At 46.4% G+C, this 22,874-nt stretch overlaps 2 protein-coding genes and 1 non-coding gene across 6 annotated transcripts in view; all 3 read left to right on the top strand.

Annotated features, from left to right (window-relative positions):
• LOC115384135 (NLR family CARD domain-containing protein 3-like) overlaps nt 1–17,126 on the top strand; it is a 54,371-nt gene extending 37,245 nt beyond the window's left edge. Inside the window, exons 9-10 of the mRNA XM_030086470.1 lie at nt 16,213–16,386; nt 16,689–17,126. Coding sequence (XP_029942330.1) covers nt 16,213–16,386; nt 16,689–16,695 — 181 coding nt within the window. The 3' untranslated portion in view covers nt 16,696–17,126. The remainder of the gene's footprint in view (nt 1–16,212; nt 16,387–16,688) is intronic.
• On the top strand, nt 8,665–14,920 carry LOC115384147 (uncharacterized). 4 transcript variants are annotated; one of them, XM_030086487.1, is made up of 3 exons: nt 12,683–13,026; nt 13,241–13,400; nt 14,434–14,803. In XM_030086487.1, exons 1-3 carry the CDS (start codon nt 12,923–12,925, stop codon nt 14,668–14,670), a joined length of 501 nt encoding a protein of 166 aa, XP_029942347.1. In that variant the 5' UTR covers nt 12,683–12,922; the 3' UTR covers nt 14,671–14,803. The 4 variants fall into 4 exon arrangements, 1 of the variants encoding a protein (XP_029942347.1); XR_003930806.1 differs by lacking the exon at nt 14,434–14,803 and adding an exon at nt 14,861–14,920 and having other exon boundaries at nt 8,665–13,400; XR_003930808.1 differs by having other exon boundaries at nt 8,665–13,026; nt 13,241–14,803.
• Nucleotides 17,127–22,802: 5,676 nt separating the features above from the next.
• Nucleotides 22,803–22,874, top strand: trnap-cgg (transfer RNA proline (anticodon CGG)). Its single transcript has one exon. It is a non-coding gene; the product is annotated as a tRNA-Pro (tRNA).

Below are 22,874 nucleotides of genomic sequence, written 5' to 3'. Positions count from 1 at the left end.
TCAGCATAAGCATGTAAGCACAATAGCAGTTTAGCAATAGCATGTCAGCACATTAGCATGTTAGCAAATTAGTATGAGTGTGTTAGCACACTAGCATGTTAGCATTAGCAAGTCAGGACATTACCATAGTCACATTAGCTTGTCAACCCATTAGAAGGTTAGCATAAGCATATCAAAACAGCATGTTAGCATTAGCATGTCAGCACATTAGCATGTCACCATAAGCATGTAAACACAATAGCAGTTTAGCAATAGCATGTCAGCTCATTGGCATGTGAGCATAAGCATGTCAGCACATTAGCATGTTAGCATTAGCATGTTGGCACAACAGCATGTTAGCATCAGCATATTGGCACATTAGCATGTTCCTTTCCTTCAGCAGTCCATCGGTTTCGATGAGGACAAGTGAGGTGGAGAGGTGTTTTGTATGTTGGGAAGGGATGTGCGACACCACTTTTTTTCAGACCGATACCGAGTACGAGTACTTCATCTTCAGTACTCACCGATACCGATACTTGCATACCGATACTTTATATGCATAAAATTTTAAATAATGCAATGACAGATTATTTTTTAAAATGAATTTTATTTGTAATAAAAAGGCAGCCCATGTCACGATGTTTAAGTCCAAAATAATAGTCTGAAAAATAAAACAAACAACTCTGAGTTTACACTTATTTAAATGAAATTAAGTGCAAGATAAAACAATTTCCCTGAATTTTAAGGGTTTTTTTTAAATGAACTGAATTACAAGACATAAACAAACAACTCTAAGTTATACACTATAAAATGAACTTATTATAAAGGTTTTTAAATGAAATTAAGTGCAAGATAAAACAGTTTTCTCTGAGTTTTACACTTTACATAAACTAAGGTTTTTAAATGTACTAATTTTAATGATTTTTTTTATGAACTAAAGTCAAAGATAGAACAGCCCCTGAGTTTAAAGAGTTGCTCGTGTTATTTGTGCTGCTCTCGGATCTCTGCTCTTCAGTTTCTCGGTCTTCTGCAGAGTTTGCCGTCGAGTTGCTGCCGGAGTTTTCTTTTTTTCCCAGCACAACAGCGTCACACTCTCGTCCACAAGCTTCGCCCTGAGGTGTTTAAACAAATTACTAGTGGTAAATGAACAACATCGTGCACCTCCTTTAGCAATTTTAGCATAGCAGAGTTTGTATTCTGCAAAGCTCGGCTCGTTTTCACTTATATAAAAGAATTTCCACCCCGGCGAAGTTTCGGTGAGACGAGCAGCCGTTCTGGATTCATTCCTGTTGTCTCATTCCTGTTGGCCCGATACCGATACCTGGTATCGGTACTCGCACATCCCTAATGTTGGGTGTTGTTTGTTATCACTTTCATGCACATCATGTGAGCCATCAGACTGGCTCTTGATCTATGCGGTCACCCTCATTTGCCACAGGTGAAATCACTGGAACTTAGAACAGTGTGATGGCGATCATGAGCTGACAAATAATCGGTTCTTCTTTTCTCTTCTACACCGTTGGTGGTTTGATGCAGAACATCTGGGACACGGTCTTGCATCTTCATGTGCATAATGTGACGCATGTGGCGAAGTTGCATACGTGTTAGTTGTTTGATGTGTCGGTGGTAGAGGATCATGACTTCCGTGGCGTGTAGAAGTGATGGCAATACAGTTGTGTTGTAGATTTTGATTTTCGTACAGAGCTTGATGTCGTGTCAGGACCAGAGTCGCTGCTGTAATGACCAAAAAGCCTTACAGGCAGCTTGAATTCTTCAGTCAATCTCAGCATCAGACGAGTTCTTGTTGGTGACGGTGCTCCCTAGGTAGGTGAAAGTGGCAGTTGTTTTTAAGGCCTCACAATCCACATCTACGGCTGGTTGCACAGGCTGTTGGTGTGGTGGTGGTTGGTACAGAAGCTCTGTTTTTGAGGCATTTATTTGTAAACCATAACATGTTGCTGCTTCAACAAATAGATTGGTAATCTTTTGTATATCTTGTGGATTTGTAGCAACCAAGGCAGAGTCATCAGCATAAAGCAATTCTCTCACACAGATCAGTTTTGTCTTAGTGGCAGCTCATAGCTGAGCAAGGTTGAAGAGACTGCCATCTGAACGCGACCTGATGTACACTCCTTTCATAGTTCTGCTACCCACATACTCCAGAAACGCAGCAAGATATATTGCAAACTAGGTCGGTGCCAACACACATCCCTGCTTGACTCCGTGACATAATGGAAAGGAAGCACTGGTGTCCCCTCCAACAGAGACTACTGCAGACATGTTGTCGTGGAAATGATTGACCATGCTTGTGAACTTCTCAGGACAGCCATAGACTTTTGAGCACCTCCCACAATGTCACTCGATCAACTGTGACAAAGTCACAGTCTTCAGGGAAACCCCTCGATGGTCACCACAGTCACCTCTGTCACTCTTCTTGTAGATGACAACTATCAATGCATCCTTGAATTCCTGAGGTAATTGTTCTTGTTCCCAGCAGAGAATGTACAAGTGTAACAGGTGCTCTACAACCAGTTGGCCACCATGTTTCAAGACATCTGAGGGCATCTCATCTGATCCAGGTGACTTTCAAGATTGAGTCTGTTTCAGTGATTTTTCCATCTCAGCCGAAGTTCGTGTCTTGTGAGGTGAGCCATAAGTGTAGATGTAGCGTCTCCTCTTGCTGAGCCTTGTTGGTTCAGTAGCTTATGGAAGTGTTCACGTGTTCAGGTTGGACAGATTTGTGAAGGGACAACTCCCGTCAGCTGACTTGACATGAGTAAGAGTGTTTGTTATTGGGCCATAAACATACTTCAGCGCTGAGAACAGACCATGTGAGTCACCAGCATCTGCAAGCAATTGCAGCTCATCATCCTTCTTGTCCCACCACATGTTCTTCAGTTTTCTTATTTCACGCTGGAGTTGTGACCGAGCATTGGAAAACAGCTGCTTGCTACTTTCTGAGTTCTCACTCAAATGTTGGTTGTGAGTCTTTTGTTTCTCTAGAAGGAGAAGTTGAATTGTATCCTGATTTTCCATGAACCAGTCCGGTGAGCTACGGTTGGGGTGACCAAGAACTTTCGTTGCCACATTCAGTATAGTGTCCTTCAGTGTGCCCCAAGTGGCGTTCGCATCCACTTGTATCTCCTCCAAAAGCTTGTGCAGTGATTGGCTCAGAGCATCCCGGCATTGAGTGGAGTTTAGCTTCTTTACACCCAGTTTGTTGGGAATGGTCAAGAAACATTTTCTTCTTGGAAGTTGCAGATGTAGGTCAACTTTTCCACGTATAAGGTAGTGGTCAGTGGAGCATTCTCCTCCTCATAGCCCTTGTGACTGCCACTTCTTTGAGATTGCTGTTTCGCACAAGAATATAGTCAAGCAGATGGAAATGCTTAGACTTTGGGTGCATCCAGGAGTAGTAGTTGTTGGGTTTAGGATTGGTAATTGCCAATAAATTGCTCAAGTATTGATTACTGGGAGTAATTGATTACTTTAAGTAATTTAATTACTTATCAATTTGAGTAAATTTTGATTACCAATTAATTGCAGGTCATTAACAGTGAATCACCAATAACAATCAATTACGGCGTAATGAACTGTTTAAAAAATTGAAGCACCAAGTAATTTATCCCACCATCAATTATTATTATTATAAGAATAAACTGTTATTTATTCGTTAATAATGTCAAATAATCAGCTATTTGGGAATGGAGTAGACCACAGAGTGATTTAACCATTAAATCATTGATTAACCTGGTGTTAAAGGTATAGAGGACGATTTTCTCAAAAGTCGAAGCCAAATGTCTGTTACTCGCTTTTTGAAAAACGCGCATGCGCCAGACCATCCCACCTGCTCTACTGCTCCTCCCGAGGAAACGCATATCAATGATGGAAGTGTGCGAGCGCGAGCTCATCTTCCCGATTCGTGCACTGCTCTGTTTATAGTTTCTGCAATCGGCCTCGCTCATAAAGCTTATTTTCCGAAACAGTTACAGTTTCATTATGTCAGACTCGTCATCGGTAAGTACTGGCTGAAACCAATCCTCACGGGCTACATAAACACTCTGAATGCGCATGCGCAGATAACGGGAAGAAGCACGCTTCTACAATTCTACAATTTCATTTAACAGACGCTTTTGTCCAAAGCGACGTACAACACAAGCAAGAATATAGACATAAGAAAGAAAGAAACCATTAGTAAATGCTTCAATTGCTTCAAGTGCGATTGGTCAAGGGAGTTGCCATCAAGTTGCAGAAGAGGAGCCACTACCCCCCCTTTTTTTTTATTTATTTTTTTTTTTTTTTGTGTGTGTGTCAATTTAGTCAGTGGTACATAAGTGCTGGGTTTTAGAACATCTGATCTATTCTTCCCAGAACATGGGGTCGGATTAGGACCCTAGGTGTTCTCTGAACAATTGAGTCTTCAAATGTCTCTTGAAAATAGAAAGAGACTCGGCGGAACGCACCGAGTTAGGTAGTTCGAGCCACCATTTGGGAACAACAGAGGAGAAGAGTCTGGCAAGAGATTCAGAGCCGTGCTGGGCTGGAAGCACCAGACGTCTCTCACATGCAGAGCGAAGAGGGCGTGAAGGAGAGTAGACCTGGATCAGGGAATCCAGGTAGGCCGGAGCCGTTCTTGTAAGCGTTTTGTAAGCCAGGAGGAGAGATTTGAATTTGATCCTGGCTGCAACTGGAAGCCAATGAAGGGAGATGAACAGAGGAGTGACATGAGCTCTTTTGGGCTGGTTGAAGACCAGACGTGCTGCTGCATTCTGGATCATCTGTAGAGGTTTGACTGTACATGCAGGGAGACCCGCCAGAAGAGAGTTGCAGTAGTCAATGCGTGATATCACGAGAGCCTGAACCAGAAGCTGTGTGGCCTGTTGGGTCAGGAAGGGTCTGATCTTCCTGATGTTGTAGAGGGCATAACGACAAGACCGAGAAACTGAGGCCACGTGAACCTTAAAGGTCAGCTGGTCATCAATCATGACACCCAGGTTTCTGGCTGAGTTTGTGGGCACAAGTAGGCTCGAGTGAAGTTGGACACTGATCTGAGGCTGGACAGATGGACAAGCTGGAAAGACCATGAGTTCAGTCTTGGACAGATTTAGCTGAAGGTGGCGTTCCTTCAACCAGGTGGAGATATCAGCCAGACATGCTGATATTCGAGCTGAGACTGTCATGTCGTCAGGTGGAAAAGAGAAGAAGAGCTGAGCGTCTTCAGCATAACAGTGGTAGGAGAAGCCATGGGAGCGAATCACTGCACCGAGTGAAGTGGTGTACAGAGAGAAGAGTAAGGGGCCAAGCACCGACCCCTGAGGGACCCCTGTTGATAGGCCATGTGACCTTGACACCTCCCCTCGCCATGACACTGAAAGATCTGCCTGTGAGGTAGGACTTGAACCATAACAGGACGGAACCTGAGATGCCAAGGTCAGAGAGTGAGGAGAGGAGGATTTGATGGTTCACGGTGTCAAAGGCAGCAGACAAGTCCAGCAGCAGGAGGACAGAGGACTGACCAGCAGCTCTTGCCAGCCGCAGAGATTCTGTGACTGAAAGGAGTGCAGTCTCGGTGGAGTGGTCGCATCTGAAGCCTGACTGAAAATGGTCAAGTAGGTTGTTGTTCCACAGGTGTTCAGAGACTTGGTTAAATACTGAGCGCTCCAGTATTTTCGACAGGAATGGTAGAAGTGAGACTGGCCTGTAGTTTTCAACCTGGGCTGGGTTGAGATGAGACTTTTTTAGTAGTGGGGTGACGTGGGCTTGTTTAAAAGTAACAGGAAAAATGCCAGTTTCCAGGGAGGAATTGACAATGTGCGTGACTGCAGGTTTGATTATGGGCAAGATGGTCTGCAGAATGCTGGTGGGTATTGGATCGAGAGGACATGTTGTCGGTTTTGAGCTCAGAAGAAGTCTGGAGACCTCATCCTCACTCAGAGGAGCAAACGAGCAGAGAGAAGGCACAGTAGTGGGTTTGAGCTGACTGGGCTGGTCAGGCTCAGAGAACTGGTTGCTGATTGCAGCCACCTTTTCAGTGAAAAAGGAGGCGAACATATCAGGAGTCAGCTCAGTGGACGGCTGAGCAGCTGGAGGAGAAAGCAGGGAGTTGAACGCCATAAACATTTTTCTGGAATCAGAAGCTGCACAGATCTTGTTCTGATAAAAATCTTTCTTTGCGGACTGCAAGCGGGAGGTAAAGGAAGCAAGTTTCTGTTTGTATGAGGACAAATCAGTGGGCTCTTGGGATTTACGCCACTTTCTTTCTGCTGCCCTGAGTCCAGCTCTTTGTTCTCTAAGAACTTCTGAGAGCCATGGACTTGGTTGTTTTTTCTTGGCTGGTTTTGACACCCGGGGGCAGAGTTTGTCCAAAGAGGACGCCAGAGAGGAACAGAGTGTTTCTGTAGCCTCATTAACAGGAAGCGATGAGAAGTCCGGCAGGACAGAGCTCACCTCCTCAGACAGCTGAGCTGCTGTGAGGGACTTCAGGTTTCTGCAGAAGGAGACCATCTGTGTCGGTGTCTGCAATGGCAGAAAGGCAGCCGCAAATTTGACCAAGAAATGATCAGATAGGTGTAGTGGAGTAACTGTCACCTCTGCTATGGAGCAGTTACAAGTCAGCACCAAGTCAAGGATTTTGCCAGCTTTGTGGGTGGGAGGAGACGGAGCCAGTACAAGTGCAAAGGAAGCCATCAGTGCCAAAAAGTCCTGTGCCTGGGGTTTGTCAATGTGAATGTTCATGTCTCCCATGACAATCGCTTGATGACAAGCGCTTGATGGCGTTACGCAAGCATTTCTCCAGCGTGATTGACATGTTGGAGGACCAATAGTTGAGATTCGCATCCCAGAATTCATGGGGTAAGAACATCGTCCACTATACTTTTAATTAATAAATAATGCCACAAATGACCAATTACTGGAAATAGGTAAGTTACAGAAAATGACCTGAGAGAAGTTGTGAATTATGCATTAAATAAACTTGTGGATTATTTAATTAATAATTTTGGGGCATGACCTTGAGTAGCGGAAATCAATTACCAAGTTTCAGTCTCAAAGATGGAAAGTTAATTTAAGCTGGTTGTTAATCTTTGGATAAACAACTGTTAAATTATGAGAGAAGCGTGATATTGAGCATAGACTGTCACAACCAGGAACTTAGTCACAAGACCACCAAAAACACAAGAATGAATTGTCCCGTTCAATTAATGAGGGTTTATTAACAATGTCTATTACTAATCAACACATCTAATAACAAATCTGAACAGATTCAAAGCATGCAAACATCAGTGTGTGTGTGTGTGTGTGTGTGTGTGTGTGTGTGTGTGTGTGTGTGTGTGTGTGTGTGGGTGTGTGAGTGTGTGTGTGAGTGTGTGTGTGTGTGTGTGTGTGTGTGTGTGTGTGTGTGTGTGTGTGTGTGTGTGTGTGAGACTGAGTGAGCGAGCGAGCGTCTCGCAGGAGTGAGGGGGGAGTTTTCCCCTTTTCCACAGCACGACCCCGCGGCGGGGGGGGGGGGGGGGGGGGGGGGGGGGGGGTGTCTGTGTGCGGTGTGTGTGGCGTAAGTGGGTTTGTGTGAATGGGTGAAGGGCGGAGAGAGAACACAAGAGAGGGGGGAGAGAGAGAGGTCGAGCGGCAGGTCTGCTCCCCCCCACCCGGAGAGAGAGGAGAGGGGAGTGAGAAATATCATGGTCAATATTAGTATGAAGCGGGCAGAAAGAGTGTCCAGTTCGGTTCTCACACACAAGTGACAGCGGCTGTGGCCGGGTCCCTTGCAGTGTCGGGAGGTGAGACTGAGATGCACGCTCAAGGGAGGGGGAAGAATCATGTGTGTGCAGCTCCCGGAAGAGAGGAAAAGAGGCGGAGGAAGACGGGAGAGAAAGAAAAGAGGATCAGTCACACAATATAATGAATGAGCTTCAGTCCAATTCATTAATAAAAGAAACATAAGCATAAATTATAGGGATGGGACGAGATCTCGTGTCACGAGATCTCGTGAGATCGCAATGCCGCGAGATCTCGTGAGATTGAATGCCTCGAGATTAAGTACGTTTATATAAAGGCAAAAACTCTTTATTAACTGGAATATTGACGGAATGATACATTACATGGCGCACAGCCATATAAACACGTGCAAAACCCTGAATGTGCTCATATTCATATTTAAAAACCCGGTCGAAAAGGGCATGAAATACTGTTCTGCGCATGTTCTATCTGCAAGGAATCTTGGTCTTTTGAGTGCACAAACTACTTGTGATACAGTTTAATTGATACGACGTAAAGAAAATGTGCGGAAACGGTCGTTCAGTTCTTCTCTTTTATTGAAAAAATGGTGCATCGAATCAATGAACATTTTACCACGTCTTACCGGCTCACACTCTTTTTCTAACAGCATGCAGAGAGAGCCTGCAGCGGCTGCGGCGCCCTTCTTCCTCTGTGGTGTCTGTGTAAAATAAGGTTGAACATGCAAACAGTGCACCTAGTGGTATGAAGTGCAAATGCAGTCATGGTGTCATCTGTGCGCTGCGGTTTGAATGGGAATAAGGGAACTAGGCGGCCGCCTAGGGCGCAGTGTAGAGCGGAGGGCACCGTGGCCGTACAAGGGGCACTCCGACCCGACACTCCATGCTCCGACGCTGCATGTGAGTACCACGCTGCCCCCCACACCTCAGCACCAGCCCCCCCCGCCCCCGGTCTTGTGTCGTCTCGATCTCATGGACTCAATCTCGCGAGACATCTCGTCCCGTGAAATTTGTGTCTCGTCCCACCCCTAATAAATTATCACCATTCTGTCTAAAGCCTGCCCAGTGCTCACCTCCTTGTGAGAGAGAGTGAAGTGTGTTCAACAGCCACAATGTGTGGTGGGGGGAGAAGTAGAAGGCAGGGCTGCTGCAGCAGCAGAGAGAATCAAAGCAGTCGCCTTGATCTCGGTCCCGATTATGTCCAGTCGGACCTAGGGGCTTGTTTGGAGGTTTCATGTGAATGAAGCGGTCCAGTCCATTCAGACCAGATACTGTGGTTCGGCTGTGGGAAGAGCAGGAGATGGACTGCCTGTGCTGCGGTTCGTGCGTCCTGCAGGTCCTGCTTGTTCAGCTGGGGGCAGCCTTACCCGTCTATGCTGCTGAGGAAAAGTTTCACCGGTGATAAAAGGGGAGATGGATCGGTTCCATCACGTCCTGCCAGCGGGCCATTTTGGTCCCGGGGTTAATCTGTTGGGAAGACGCGGCTTTGCATCTTTAAACTTCTTTGAGAGAACTAAAGATGGCGGACAGGTTGCGTCTATTTGACTGGCAGGGGAAGTTCCCGTCCCAAGGGTCCGCTTGGACAATCAGCCGGTGATTTGAATCCTTCCTTCGCTGCTCTGGGAAAGGGCCTCACGAGTGCCCTCGTGAGGTGGGACGGTGGTATTGCATCAGGGGGTCAACCCCCTGGTGCGTGGAGCTTGAAACTCAGCGCCATCTTGTCTTTGTTCCTGAGGGATTTAGGTCTGCACGAGGTGGTCGGGGGGACCACCCCCCACCTCCCTTCTTTGTCTTGAAGGGCCTGTGGCCTTCTCAGGATTAAGGATGCCTGGTCATGTTGGATTTAATATTCCTTGGTGGAATATTTCCATCAATCCGTCCCCAACATAGTGGTAGTCTGGCTGGTTGTCATATGTATTGGTGATGCTGAGGGACCACTGGACAGAGAAGTTTAGAAAGAGAATACCATTTGAGTTGCTGCCACCCTTGCCAAACCTTCCAATCACATCATCATATGTATTGTAATCACTACCAACTCTGGCATTGAAATCTCCTAGTATGATTAGCCTGTCAGCTTTAGGAACATCATCCACAGCTCTGTTCAGCTCCTCATAGAAGGGTTCTTTGTCTTGAACAGAGTAGGTCATGGTTGAAGCATAAACACAGATTAGCATGAGAAAGTTCTTGTTGGCAAGTGGCAGGCGTAGACTTAACCTTTCTGACAGGCCTTTGGGCAAGGACGGCAGCTTGACAGTGAGTTTGTTAGAGACAGTAAATGCAATGCCAGCCTCTCTTCTCTCACCGGTACTGCCACACCAGAAAATGGTGTGAGATTGTTCACGAATCTAACCCTGGCCTTCAGTTTTTGTCTCCTGCAGTGCTGCAATGTCGATTTTGTACCTTTCCAGCTCCTTGCAGATCAGGGCAGAACGTCTCTCGGGTCTTGTATCATTGTCCAGCATGGTACTGACGTTCCAAGTACCAATGGACAGCTTCATCTTCTTAGCTTTCTTTCTACCGCTAGAGTGGAGCTCCATTGGCCGCGGCATGCCAACCAGGGTTGATTAGATGTTAGAAAATTAGCATGTCAGAACATTAGTATGTTACCAAAAAGCATGTTGGCACATTACCATTTTAGCATATGCATTTTGGCAAAGCAGCATATCAGCATATTAGCGTGTCAGTAAATTAGCATATTAGCATTAGCATGTTTGCACATTAACATGTTAGCATTAACATTTAAGCTTATTATCTTATTAGCATAAGCATGTCAGAACATCAGCATGTTAGCATTAACATGTCGGTACATTAGCATGTTAGCATTACAGCACATTAGCATGCTAGCATTATTATGTCAGCACATTATGGGATGTCATAAATCACACTGTTATTTTCCAAGAAGTTGATGGGGCATTATAGCATTAGCCTTCCTCATGTTAGCATGTTAGCCAAAAACAATTAGCACATTCAATTCAATTCAAAGAAGCTTTATTGACATGGCAAACATACATTCAGATGGTCTTGGTTCTGGTCCTGGTCCTGGTCTGTCCTCCTGCTCAGGTTCATGGAGGTTTCAGTTTTTCAGTTCTTTTCCTGTCACAGCCATGCACAAACCTGACTGCTGTGTTTGCACACTGCTGTACTTCCCCGAGCAGGTATGGCAGTTTGAGCATATCAGGCATGCTCTGAAAGTCAGTATGTGTGTTTGTGATGAGGGGGAAGTAGGTGTCCCTGAGGTCCTGGTACAGGGGGCAGGCGGTCAGGAAGTGCAGCTCGGTCTCCACCTGACCCTGTGTGCAGTGGGGGCACAGTCTGTCCTCTCGGGGGGGTCCAGGTCTGTCTGTGCCGGCCTCTCTCGATGGCCAGGTTGTGCTCGCTGAGCCTGTACCCGGTCAAGGATCTTCTGAGCTGTGGGTCCGTCACAGTGCTCAGGTATTCTGCCACCATGTATTTTCTGTTTAGGGCCGAATATGTTTCCAGTTTGCTCTGGTGTTTAATGGATTCTGTCCAGTGGTTCAGGTATTTCTCTGGCTGGGGGGGGGGGGGGGGGTTTCCAGCCCTCTGTGGGTGAGGGCTTTGTAGTGGAGAGCGCTGGGCTCTCTCTCTCTCTCTCTCTCTCTCTCTCTCTCTCTCTCTCTCTCTCTCTCTCTCTCTCTCTCGTGTGTGTGTGTGCATGTGTGTGTGTGTGTGTGTGTGTGTGTTAGAGATGCGCCGATCCCGATACTGGATCGGGATCAGGTCTCCGATCTGTAATTAATTAAGTATCTGACAGTATCTGTAGGTGGCATGACGTCGCCGATCCGAAACAATCATATAAAAAATAGCTTTGCTGCATGCTAGTAATGAGGCCGTCTCCAAACATTTACGGTAAATAGGCGGAAGTGATTTCTTCTTCGTCGCCGTGAACACTGCCGTAAACACTGCGGTAAACAGCCTGACGCGGCAGCGCTGTGGTTTCATTGGCGGTGATGCTAATGCTAAAACTGCGAGCATGTCCTTAATCTGGAGGTATTTTTCACTTGAGACGCCACAAAGTGCCACAGCGAAGTGCAACATATGTGCAGCCGATGTTCCGAGGGGTGGACAAAAACCTTCAACGTTCAACCCCACAAATTTGGCCAAGCACTTACGGAGACACCATGCCAAAGAACATGAGGAGCTGGAGCAAGTGAAACAGCAACAACAACAAGCGCAGCTGAAGATAACCGATTCTTTTCAGAAGAGGGAAAAACCTCCCGCAGACAGTCCGAAGGCTCAAAGGATCACAGAGAAGGTGATACAATTCATTGCACTGGATGATCAGCCTCGCTCTGTTATTGATAATGTTGGCTTTCGTAGCCTGATCGAGCACCTCGAGTCACGGTATTTGATCCCCTGTAGGAAATACCTAACAGATACTGCTTTGCCAGCACTATACAAAAGAGTGGCTTCGCAGCTATCAGGTCAGTTAAAGGATGTCAAAGCTCTCAGTTTTACTACGGACATATGGTCCTCTGAAGTTAGCCCGATGTCGCGAATCAGTCTAACTGTACATTGGCTAAGTGCAGACAATTATGCTTTTAACAGCGCGGTGCTGCAAGTTAAACAGTGCAGGGGCTCACACGCCAGCGAGCGGATTAAAACCACAATGAGAGAGATGCTGGACAACTGGAAGATTCCGCTGTCTAAAGTGCATGTGATTCTGAGAGACAATGCAAGCAATATGGAAAGAGCTATGGATGAAGTGCCTGTTAACAGTTTAGGCTGTTTGGCACATTCACTGCAGCTCGTGGTTCATGAGGGGGTTCTCTCCCAAAAAAGCGTGGTTAATGCACTCACAAATGGAAGGAGAATAGTGACGCATTTTAAACATTCACAAGTGGCACAGTCAAAGTTTGAAGATATTCAGAAAGAACTGCAGCCAGCAAAACAAACAAAAAGGCTCCAGCAAGATGTGCTGACGCGATGGAACAGTTCATTGTATGTGATTCAAAGCCTCCTGGAACACAAGCGAGCCCTGTGCACTTAACCATGCAGATATCGGCCTGCCTACCACACTGTCTGCAAACGAGTGGTCGTTGTTAGAAAAAACTGTGACAGTATTAGAGCCCTTTGAGGAGATAACAAAGCTCATCAGCTCAGCGACCTCAACAGCTGCGGATGTTATACTTGCCCTCACTGTACTGAGGCGACTGCTCCAACGTGAAACCAGTGCTGACAGCGGGATCAAAACCATGAAACGAACCCTCCTGGAGGCTGTAAACAGAAGGTTCAGCAACACCGAGGACACAGAACCCTACTCTGTAGCCACTTTAGAGGATCCCCGCTACAAAGACAGGTAAGACAACAGATGTTTTGTCATGTTGTTGTTGGCTGTTTTTAAATGAGAAACATGACAGAAACTTGATTACTATTACTGTCTTTATAACCTAAATATGAATATGTTAAAACTGTGTGAAGTAGATGGAGTGAGAGAGGCAATTGTTTTTACTAATTTAGTTGGAAATATAGTGTTATTTTTCATACATCAACTTGTTTTATTTTTGTGTTAGGTACTTCACAGGTGCTGTCTCAGCCAAGCTTGCCGAGGATGCCCTGCTCCGAGAGATAAGGAAGATGGAGCGAACACTGAATGATGGAGGCGCTTCAGCGACACAGCCAGCAGTTACCGAAGAGGATACAGCTTCAGCAACAACAGAGCCAGCTGACAAGGTGCGATGCACTATGACTCTTGACTTGTAGATTTTTTTCTTTTCAGCAAAAAACGAGGGGCCCATCTGTATTGTTCATGAATTAGACTATTGAATAAACTGTCTCAGGTTTAATTGTGTTCTATGCAACAAAAAATTGTACTCTTTGAATCTAGCTGTACAACTGTATGTTGGTCAATTATTTTTTTTCAAAATGACTGTATGTATACTGAGTAAATGTCATGCCAAACTCACTGTGGCGAACTTACTATAGTGACTGACTATTGATGAGACAATACAGTCTGTTTTGTGTTAACCTCAGGGTTAAAATGTAGCCTGATATACTTGATGTTAACTTTAAAAGAGTCACCGTGAGATGTGGCTGTTCTTGTTTACAGTGGTTGCTACTTTATTGTCTTTTATCTTGCTACAGCTCCTCGTGTTGCTGCTACCTTAAAATGGACTTTCAATACTTGATTTTTTTGAGTTACATTAAATTTGAAGAAGCAGCTAGTATGCACTTTGTGATTACCACCTTTTTGTATTTTCCAGTGTTGTCACTGCCAGGCTTTATAACCTGAATGTTCAAGCCAAGGTAACAGGACAGTGACTGATGTCAGTGACATGGTTTTTCTTTAATTGTTTATAGTGGTTACTGCTGCACTAAAACAGACCTACAGTATTTTATTTATTATGTTTAATATAATTTTAAGGAGCAGCTATGCACATTTTTGTAGGTATACTGTTATTGCACTTTAAAGAGATTGCCAATTGTACTGTTGCCTTTTGTACTGACTGCACTCGTTACTTGAACTAAAGCCTACCCTGCAATAAATAAATGGCTTTAATTGAAAGGTAATGCGTTTTTTATACTTGAATTTTTTTTGCCATGTAGCATACTTAAGTATCTGGTATCGGGGAAAGTATCGGAACACAGCCAAATTAATATATCGGATCGGATCGAAATTGAAAAAACATAGATCGGAGCATCTCTATTGTGTGTGTGTGTGTGTGTGTGTGTGTGTGTGTGTGTGTGTGTGTGTGTGGTGATCCAGATGACCAGGTTAGCTGCTGACTGGAGGTGCTGTCACCCAGGGCCGGTCCAAGCCCTAGGCGAGCCCGACAAGGGGGCTGGGGGGGGCGAACAATTCCGAGCGATTCCGAGCGATGCCGAGAAGTGCGCTACTCACACGAACCGTCAGAGCGTCGCAGAGCGGGGCTCACACAGACCGTCGGGGCGCCCCTTGCACGGCCACGGCCATGCCCCCCCCCATGCATCAGTTGTTCTTTGATCCAGATGTAGTTTGGACAGAGAGTGGACTGAGCTCTGCAGCATGTTGATGAGAGCTCTTCTCCTCCTGGAGGCTTCAGCTGTTTGGACTTTACATTTCTAAACTCTTCCAGTCTGAACCTTCTTCAGCTCTCAGTCACTTCAACATCAAACTCTGTCCTCTAATCTCACTTCTTTCTCTCTTTATTCAGGTTGGAGCGCTGCAGTTTGTCAGAGATCAGCTGTTCTTCTGTGGCCTCAGCTCTGAAGTCCAACCCCTCCCTCCAGAAACATCTGGAACATCTGGACCTGAGCAGGAACCGTCTGCAGGATTCAGGAGTTTCTCAGCTGTGTGGTTTTCTGCAGAGTCCACTCTGTGGTCTGCAGACTCTGAGGTCAGACTCCATGTTTGAGTGTGTTTCAGTAAAGTAGTGTTGACACTAAAGGTCAGACATCAGGCTGATCTGAGAGTGATCCACACTGAGGATCTCCAGGAGAAACGGAGCTTCTTCTCTGCTCTTTAGTCCTGTGACTGTGGCAGAGCCGTGTGCAGCTCCACATTTCAAAGCTTGCTAGAAGAAGAAAGGAGCTGCAGTGGATCATTGACTGTGAACCTCTGACACGCTCCATGTTGACCTTCAGCTTTCAAAGCAGGCTGATCTCTCCTGGATCAAGCTGTCACTGATCTCGCAGCTGGAGCTCCAGACTCTCAGCAACTTGTTGTAACAGTATAACCACCCTTACAAAGAAACAATCAGTATAAATAGAACAAGAATTATTCAAACCACTGCAAATAAGCTCCTCAGCTCAGTGGCTCGTGTGACATCAGTGCATCCAGGCCGACCGGCGCAACCAGCGTTGACTGCCAACCGCCGCCCCCTCTTCTCTACCTCACACCTCAGAGGAATGAAGCTCAGCAGCTCATGAAGAGCCTTGGCTTATTGGAGGCTCTCAAGTCACAAATCAAATCATGTCATGTCATGTGACGTCAACTGTTTGGACTTTACATTTCTAAACTCTTCCAGTCTGAACCTTCTTCAGCTCTCAGTCACTGCAACATCAAACTGTGTCCTCTAATCTCACTTCTTTCTCTCTTTATTCAGGTTGGAGGACTGCAGGTTGTCAGAGATCAGCTGTTCTTCTCTGGCCTCAGCTCTGAAGTCCAACCCCTCCCTCCAGAAACATCTGGAACATCTGGACCTGAGTCAGAACCCTCTGCAGGATTCAGGAGTTTCTCAGCTGTGTGGTTTTCTGCAGAGTCCACTCTGTGGTCTGCAGACTCTGAGGTCAGTTGACTGTCTGTTCCTGTTGTAGAAGGAGAAATGTTTGTCAGCAGCTGTGATCTGAGACTCTGATCCTGCAGTGAGAGAGTGGACTGAGCTCAGCAGCAGCTGACTGCTGGGTGTGGACATGAGGAGGAGTGTGAATGTTGTGTGTGATGAAGATCCACAACAACAGAACAGCTCATTGATCAGGACTCAGTAATGTGGAGCTGCTCATTTCTCCATCAATCCATCTGATTGGTTCCTCCTCATTGATTCTGCTGCTTTCTCTCTTTATTCAGGTTGAGGAGCTGCAGTTTGTCAAAGATCAGCTGTTCTTCTCTGGCCTCAGCTCTGAAGTCCAACCCCTCCCTCCTGAAAGAGCTAGATCTGCGTTCCAACTGCCTGTGGTCTCCAGATGTGCAGCAGCTGGTTGCTCTCCAGCAGAGTCCAGACTGCAGCCTGCAGACTCTGAGGTCAGTAGATGGTTGGAGTGAGTCCATGCTGCTTTCAGCAGGTTTGGACTAAACACAGTCAGTGTGAGAACAAAGATCCAGTGTTTGACTCTCAGTGAGGCTGTGAGAGGAGAACGCTGAGCAGCTTCAGGATTGGACAGCAGAGGACACACAGTCAGCCAATCAGAGGAGCCACAGGCTTGTTGTGTTGGTCTGACAGTGGTGGTCCTTCATGAGCTCTGAGCTGCTGACTGCTGCTCTGAACAGGACTGAAGTCCTCACTGCTTCACACACTCTGACCACCACCTCTCATCTCTCTGCAGCTACTGAGAGCAGAGAGGAGGCTGTGAGTCCTGAAGATCTACTGAGAGCAGAGCTTCCTTTCAGAAGAACCGGCAGAAGATCTTTGAAACTTCCTGCTGGTCTTCCTCCTCATTCTTTTCCTCGCCATGGCTCCTCCTCCCCCATCCTAGGACTAAATCTCTTCATTTCTGAGTCATGTGACAGAAAACAGGAGAACTTTTGGACTGACTGCAGAAGAAAAATGATGAATTGTTCAGTCATGTAATTCTCTGCTTGGTGAATTTTTTCATTCCTCTGAATCACATTTTAAAGTCAATCCTCAACTTTCAATGATTTCTAATTGTTAGCAGCTCAGTAAAAATAATCAAACTACTAAGACACAGATCTTAGACACAATCTTTGAAACAGTCCAGATTCATTTGTCCTCTTTGTTCATAAAAACTCTATTTTGATCAATATTTAGTGAAGCTGGTTTCTTGTTTCTTCTGTTTTCTTCTCATCTTCTCTGAAGCTTAAACTCCTGATTGAAGTCTTGATGTCAGCTGATAGTCAGAGAACTCTTTTCCTGTTTTAGAGCTTTGTTTCATTGGTTTAGAACAGGGGTCGGCAACCCTTGGCACGCGTGCCACGGGTGGCACGCATGGCACTAACACTGGGCACGTTTACATGCCACCCATATGGCTTATAAGGCAGAGCGGATGTGTCATGTAGACGTCCGAGTGGATCTGCTTCACTCTGAGCGGATTGTATTTCGGAGCCAATTGTACGAGGTGGTGTAGATCGATCGATAACCCGCTCCGTGTCTCATATAAAAGCTGCCTGACAGCGGAGCGAAAAAAACGGGGGATTATTTGTTCCGCATTCGCGCCCCCGTACGTAGTGACGTGACGACGTGCGCAGTAAACGGGAAACAGGACTGTCAAAAACAAGCAGAAAAACATCTTTTTAATAAAAACCGCGAGAGAAAAAACACTGGAGAGAAGAAATGGAAGCAAATCGCGCTACAGCGAGTTGTTTAAAGAGCTCCAAAGCAAAAAACCAGCGATCGCCCCGCCGGTGTTATGGATTAACTGGTTCCCGTGTTAACGAGTGACAGCGGACTTCTGTGTAAACACATGCTGATAACAGCAGCTGTTAAAGTAAGACTCATAAAATACTTTAAACTGATACATTCACTGTAACTGCAGAAAACCGACGTTCGCTAGATCGACTTCAAGTCTCATTCATCTATTGGTCACAAGTTAACACGGGCACCAGTTAATTCGAAACATGAGCATGCAGAGCACAAAACACAAAGTTTATGAAAGCACTTTTTGGAGTAACAGAAAAAATATCTTTAAAGATATGTTTGTATCTGCTTTATCTGAAAGGAAGACATTTTTGTATTTTGTGTTAACTTGCGTTTTAGTTGATAATGGCACACACACTGATGAGAAAATTTTAAACTGGCACTCCATGACAAAAAGGTTGCCGACCCCTGGTTTAGAAGGAAACAGAGAATTCCCTCCTGACTGGATTGATTTGGGAACATGTTCAATGTTCATTCGTTCATTCATTCTCTACAGCTTCTTCCCTTTCGGGGTGGCGGGTGGCTGGAGCCGATCCCAGCTGCTGTGGGTGAAGGTGGGGTATGACCCTGGACAGGTCTCCAGTCTGTCGCAGGGCTGGTGTTCAATGTCTGTTCTCCCACTCTGCCCCCCCTTTTTGAAAATGGGCCCCAGACCCAGTCTGACAGTCTGAGTGGAGGAACAGACGAGGAAGCTGTCGCTCACAGACGCTCTCTGAGTCTCTTCCTCCCAGTCGGGGTTCAGACCAGATCCTGATACAAAGCCCTGATAACAGATGGAGTCAGCCAGTCCAAGTTCAACCAAACAAAACACTGAGTAATGTCAGGAAAAAAAACCTTCAGATGACTCAAAAAGCCACAAGGCTGGTCGAGGCGACCAGAAAGAGAGGAATAGTTGCTGTAAAATGTTGCAATAAAAAGTAATCAAATCATCTGGTAAAATCATGTTTCCCTCAACAAGTCAGTGTAGAAGTTGTTGAAACTCCTTTTCCTCGTCTTCTCTGCCATGACTGAGAGGAAAACTCCAGCGATCAGCAGCTTATTGAGATCAGAATCTTCCTGAGGGACGACGTACGCCATTTTCCAAGGGGTGTCCCAATTCGGGGGGGTTTACTTTCGGCCCTACCCCTCAGCACTCAGTTTCAAAGGGGGAGGGCCAAGGGGGAGGGCTAGAAAGAGAAATGGGACTGGGCCTTAGTGTGGATCCTCCACAGTGTGTGATCAACGAGGCCCCCGGCCTGCAGAGTCCAACATTTCACCTCAACTGAAAAACAAACCCAGTACAAGCAGAGAAGCAAGATAACCAGGCACCAAAAACAGCAACAAGTTCCTGGTCAGTCTGACTGAGGACTTGTCCCTTCCATGTTTCTGTGCTGCTCATCATCATTTCTTCTCCCGTCTTCCTCCATCTTCAGAGTCTCGGGATCGGTGCGTGCGCCCCGTCATCCCCCCAAACGGAACTTTCAGGCATCAGGGGAAAAAAACAAAACACATAAACCATGAAATAAATGAATAAATACATAAATTAGAAAGACGAAGGTGCTGCTGAAGCTGTGGATGGGTGTGTTGTTGTAACAGTAACACTGTCACAAACTGAAGAGGAAACGTTTGTAAGGCAGTCCCTGAAGAAGGATGAAGAAGGGAATTCTGGTCTTCCTCTGAACATGCACATTTTTTAGTTGGTAGTCAAACACACGGTTTTCTCCCTTTTGTCAAGGCTTCTTCAGAAGCGCCAGACGACCGTCACAGGGTGTCCTCCGGGAGAAGTTCGGCATTCCGCAGTCTTTTGCGTTCTTCCCACATCTGAACGCTGCATGTTGTGTTCTGGCTTTCACATTGGTTGTGTCCTCCATGATGACACAGTGTGGTCCAGTGAGGAGGAGAGTTGAGGAATCTGGATGTGCAGTGACTGGGACGCTGCGCTCTGCCACTGTGCACGTTCTCACAAACACACAACACCAACAACAGCAACGACAAGCACACCTGCAGCTGCTGCACCAACGACCACCACATCACACCTGAAGATTATATGGAGAAAACATGTCCCATGTGCCGTGCACCGCCCGCTGTGGAGACATTCTCTGGTAGGGGGGCTTGACCTTTCACCTCTGCCCTGCTGGACCGCGTGTTCCTGTCCTGTGGCGGCTTCCTCCAGACCGGCCGGGAGCACGCCTGTCAACACTGAGTGTGGCTCGTCAACATGCTTTGTCACCTGACTGCTCCAAACAAAGAAACACACACGAGTTCCAATGAAGTCTCACAACTGGAAAGGTTCAAAGGAGAGACACATCTGGCAGGGATGACATTTAAACTTTTTTAATAACAAATACAAACTCCATGAACACAAAACTAAAAAATCAAAAACTAAACTCCTTGGAAAAAAAACAATAAAAAGAAAAAAGAAAAGAAAAAGCAGTGACACATTACTAATACTGGTCTGCAGGGCCGCCTTGACCACTGGACGAGGAGGGACTGAAGTCCAGGGGCCTCGGTCTGTCAGGGGCCAATCAGAGGGGCCAAATATAATGTCTGAAAAAGGCTCTTTGTGGACGTCGCTGTCAATCACCAAACATTGCTTTTTCCAGCACGGCGCACCCGTAGCCAGCCGTGACGGCAAGTCGGATAAAGGGCCAATCAGAATTCACGTTAGTTTCATGTTATTCTTTGACTTGTTAAAGTTTCTGTCAGTCATATATCAAACCAGGCCCCCGCACTCAGGGGCCGACCTGTTGACCAAAAGGCTCATCAGTCATGCAGAGAATACCGCCTGGATCTTATTCCTACATCTGCAGTTTGTTTGTTTTTCTGTCAGTCAATCGATTGCAGCCAATCACAATCCAAGGATTCAGGCCCACGTGTTGTTGCTGTATGTCGATGCTTCAACTGAACGGTGCCGATCTGGAGACGACAGTGTCAGGAAAGAAAAAGTTGGAGAGCGGAGCACAGAAGAGAAAAGCCCAAAAGGAGAAAGAGATTCGTGACAAACGATTATTGACCACAAGACCAAAGCTCACGGGATTTTTTAAGAAGAAAACTGATGAACAGGAAGGCGGAGACGTGGAAAGTGAAGCCGCGCAAAGCGTCGCCGAACAGGCCCCGGCCTCCGCGGCGGCTTCAGCTGCTGACGCCGCCGACAAAGTTGACAGCGACGCCGAGGGGGGCGGCGGCCCAGAGGAGAACCTGCGGGAGGACGCTTCAATACCGCCCACCTCTCAGTCCCAGCCCGGGCAGCCTCAGCTTTTTACCAGCTGGAGCAAGTCAGGTGAAGAGAGAGGAGAAGGCATCGGCGCTGCCGCCATTGGAAGCGCTCCTTCTGCTGCATCCGGAGGGGACCCGCAGCCGCCGCCGCCGCTGGATGATCCCTACAACACAGACCCGGCTCCATGGGGACAACACACCACAGCAGATGAAAAGGTACGAGCGTATTGGGCTGAAATAGGACCAGCACGACGCCAAAATAAGGACGGTGATCTGTCGGCTTCAGCTCGCCAGCAGAAACAACAGAAGCGTTTTTTTAATGAAGCGTTTTTCCAGCGGAAACTTGTCAGCGGGGAAAATGTACTTAGAGAACGGTTGTGCTGCTCTCCACAAAGTGGAAATATATTTTGCTTTGCAGGCAAACTATTTGGGGGGCAAAACAGAGGCAGGTCTTCCTTTTCAAGTCCAGGATTTTCAGACTGGCAACATGCAAAGATGAGAATCAGCGAGCATGAAAACAGTGAAATGCACAGATCGGCCATGACTGCTTATATGAATCCATCAGCTGAACACGGAGTGGTGGATTCAGAGCTGAAGAGGCAGTTTCATCAGGAATGCCAGTACTGGACTGATGTGCTTCAAAGAGTTGTGTTGGTTGTCAAGTTTGTGTCTGAGCGAGGACTGGCTTTCAGAGGGAGCAGCCACAGACTTGGGGAAGCAAACAATGGGAACTATTTGGGTTGTATGGAGCTCATCAGCGAGTTTGATCCCTTTTTGAAGTCCCATATTGACAAGTATGGCGATGCAGGAGGAGGAACTCCCTCTTATCTCTCTTTAAACATTTGTGAAGAATTTATTGAACTAATGGGAAAACAAGTTCTCACTGAAATTACTGGAAAAGTCAAAATGGCAAAATATTTCTCCATCAGTGTTGACTCCACCCCTGATGTTTCACACACTGACCAGCATATTGAGATATGTGTCACCAGACGGAGCTGCTGAGGAGCGATTTGTAAAGTTTTTGCCGATATTGAGTCACACCGGTGAAAACCTTTTCCAGTGTTTGACAAGCGTTTTGGAGGAGACGGGAATTCACATCAGTAACTGTAGAGGACAATGCTCTGACAACGCAAGCAACATGTCTGGCATCCACAAAGGCGAGCAAGCACGCTTGAGGGAAATCCCCCCTCTTGCTGAGTGGGGGCCATGTGCAGTGCAGACACTGAATCTAGTGGGTGGAAACAGTGGAAACTCTGTTTACGTCTCCATTATTGACCGTCTTGTGTCCGAACTGGATCAGAGATATGAATCTTACAAAGGCCTGTGTGAAACCTTTGGATTCCTGAATCATTTGAAACCAATTTCCTCTGAAAACCTCAACACAGCAGCTACCAGTCTTTACAAGAAGTAGAAAACTGATCTGTCAGAAGACTTTGTTGATGAAAAACGGGGTGATCCTGCTCCCTCACCCACCCTATTCGCCGGACTTAGCCCCCTGTGACTTTTTTCTCTTCCAAAGAATGAAGAAAGAGCTGAAGGGGCGTCGGTTTGAGGACGTCGAGGAGGTTAAGCAAAATCAAAGGACGCAGTGCACGGGATCATTACGCACGAGTTTTCAAACACCTTTTAAAGCTGGAAAACACGGAAGCAACCATGTATTTAAATCAGCGGGGATTACTTTAAAGGTGACAGCTTTGAAAAATTGTTACAATTAAAAACATTAAAAGTTATAACAGTGTCCGTTTTTTTTCCGGTCCTCCCTCGTATTGATGGCAGTGGATTCAATGAGCACTGTCAAGGCTGTCAGGAGTCTGGATCACCTGCCTGATTTATGACAATCAGTTCAGTCCTTTAATTTCTTGAACATGTCGGCTCGTTGGTCTAGGAGTATGATTCTCACTTCGGGTGTGAGAGGTCCCGGGTTCAATTCCCGGACGAGCCC

Source organism: Salarias fasciatus (assembly GCF_902148845.1).
Source record: "Salarias fasciatus chromosome 23 unlocalized genomic scaffold, fSalaFa1.1 super_scaffold_20, whole genome shotgun sequence".
NCBI classification, from domain to species: domain Eukaryota; kingdom Metazoa; phylum Chordata; class Actinopteri; order Blenniiformes; family Blenniidae; genus Salarias; species Salarias fasciatus.
This window is presented reverse-complemented; position numbering and strand designations above follow the sequence as displayed.

Coding starts and splice junctions, on each gene's coding strand:
- LOC115384147 (XM_030086487.1), top strand. CDS start 12,923: ATGAAACGAACCCTCCTGGAGGCTGTAAACAGAAGGTTCAGCAACACC. Junction 13,027..13,240: donor GATCCCCGCTACAAAGACAG/GTAAGACAACAG, acceptor TTTTTGTGTTAG/GTACTTCACAGGTGCTGTCT. Junction 13,401..14,433: donor CAACAGAGCCAGCTGACAAG/GTGCGATGCACT, acceptor GTGGTGATCCAG/ATGACCAGGTTAGCTGCTGA.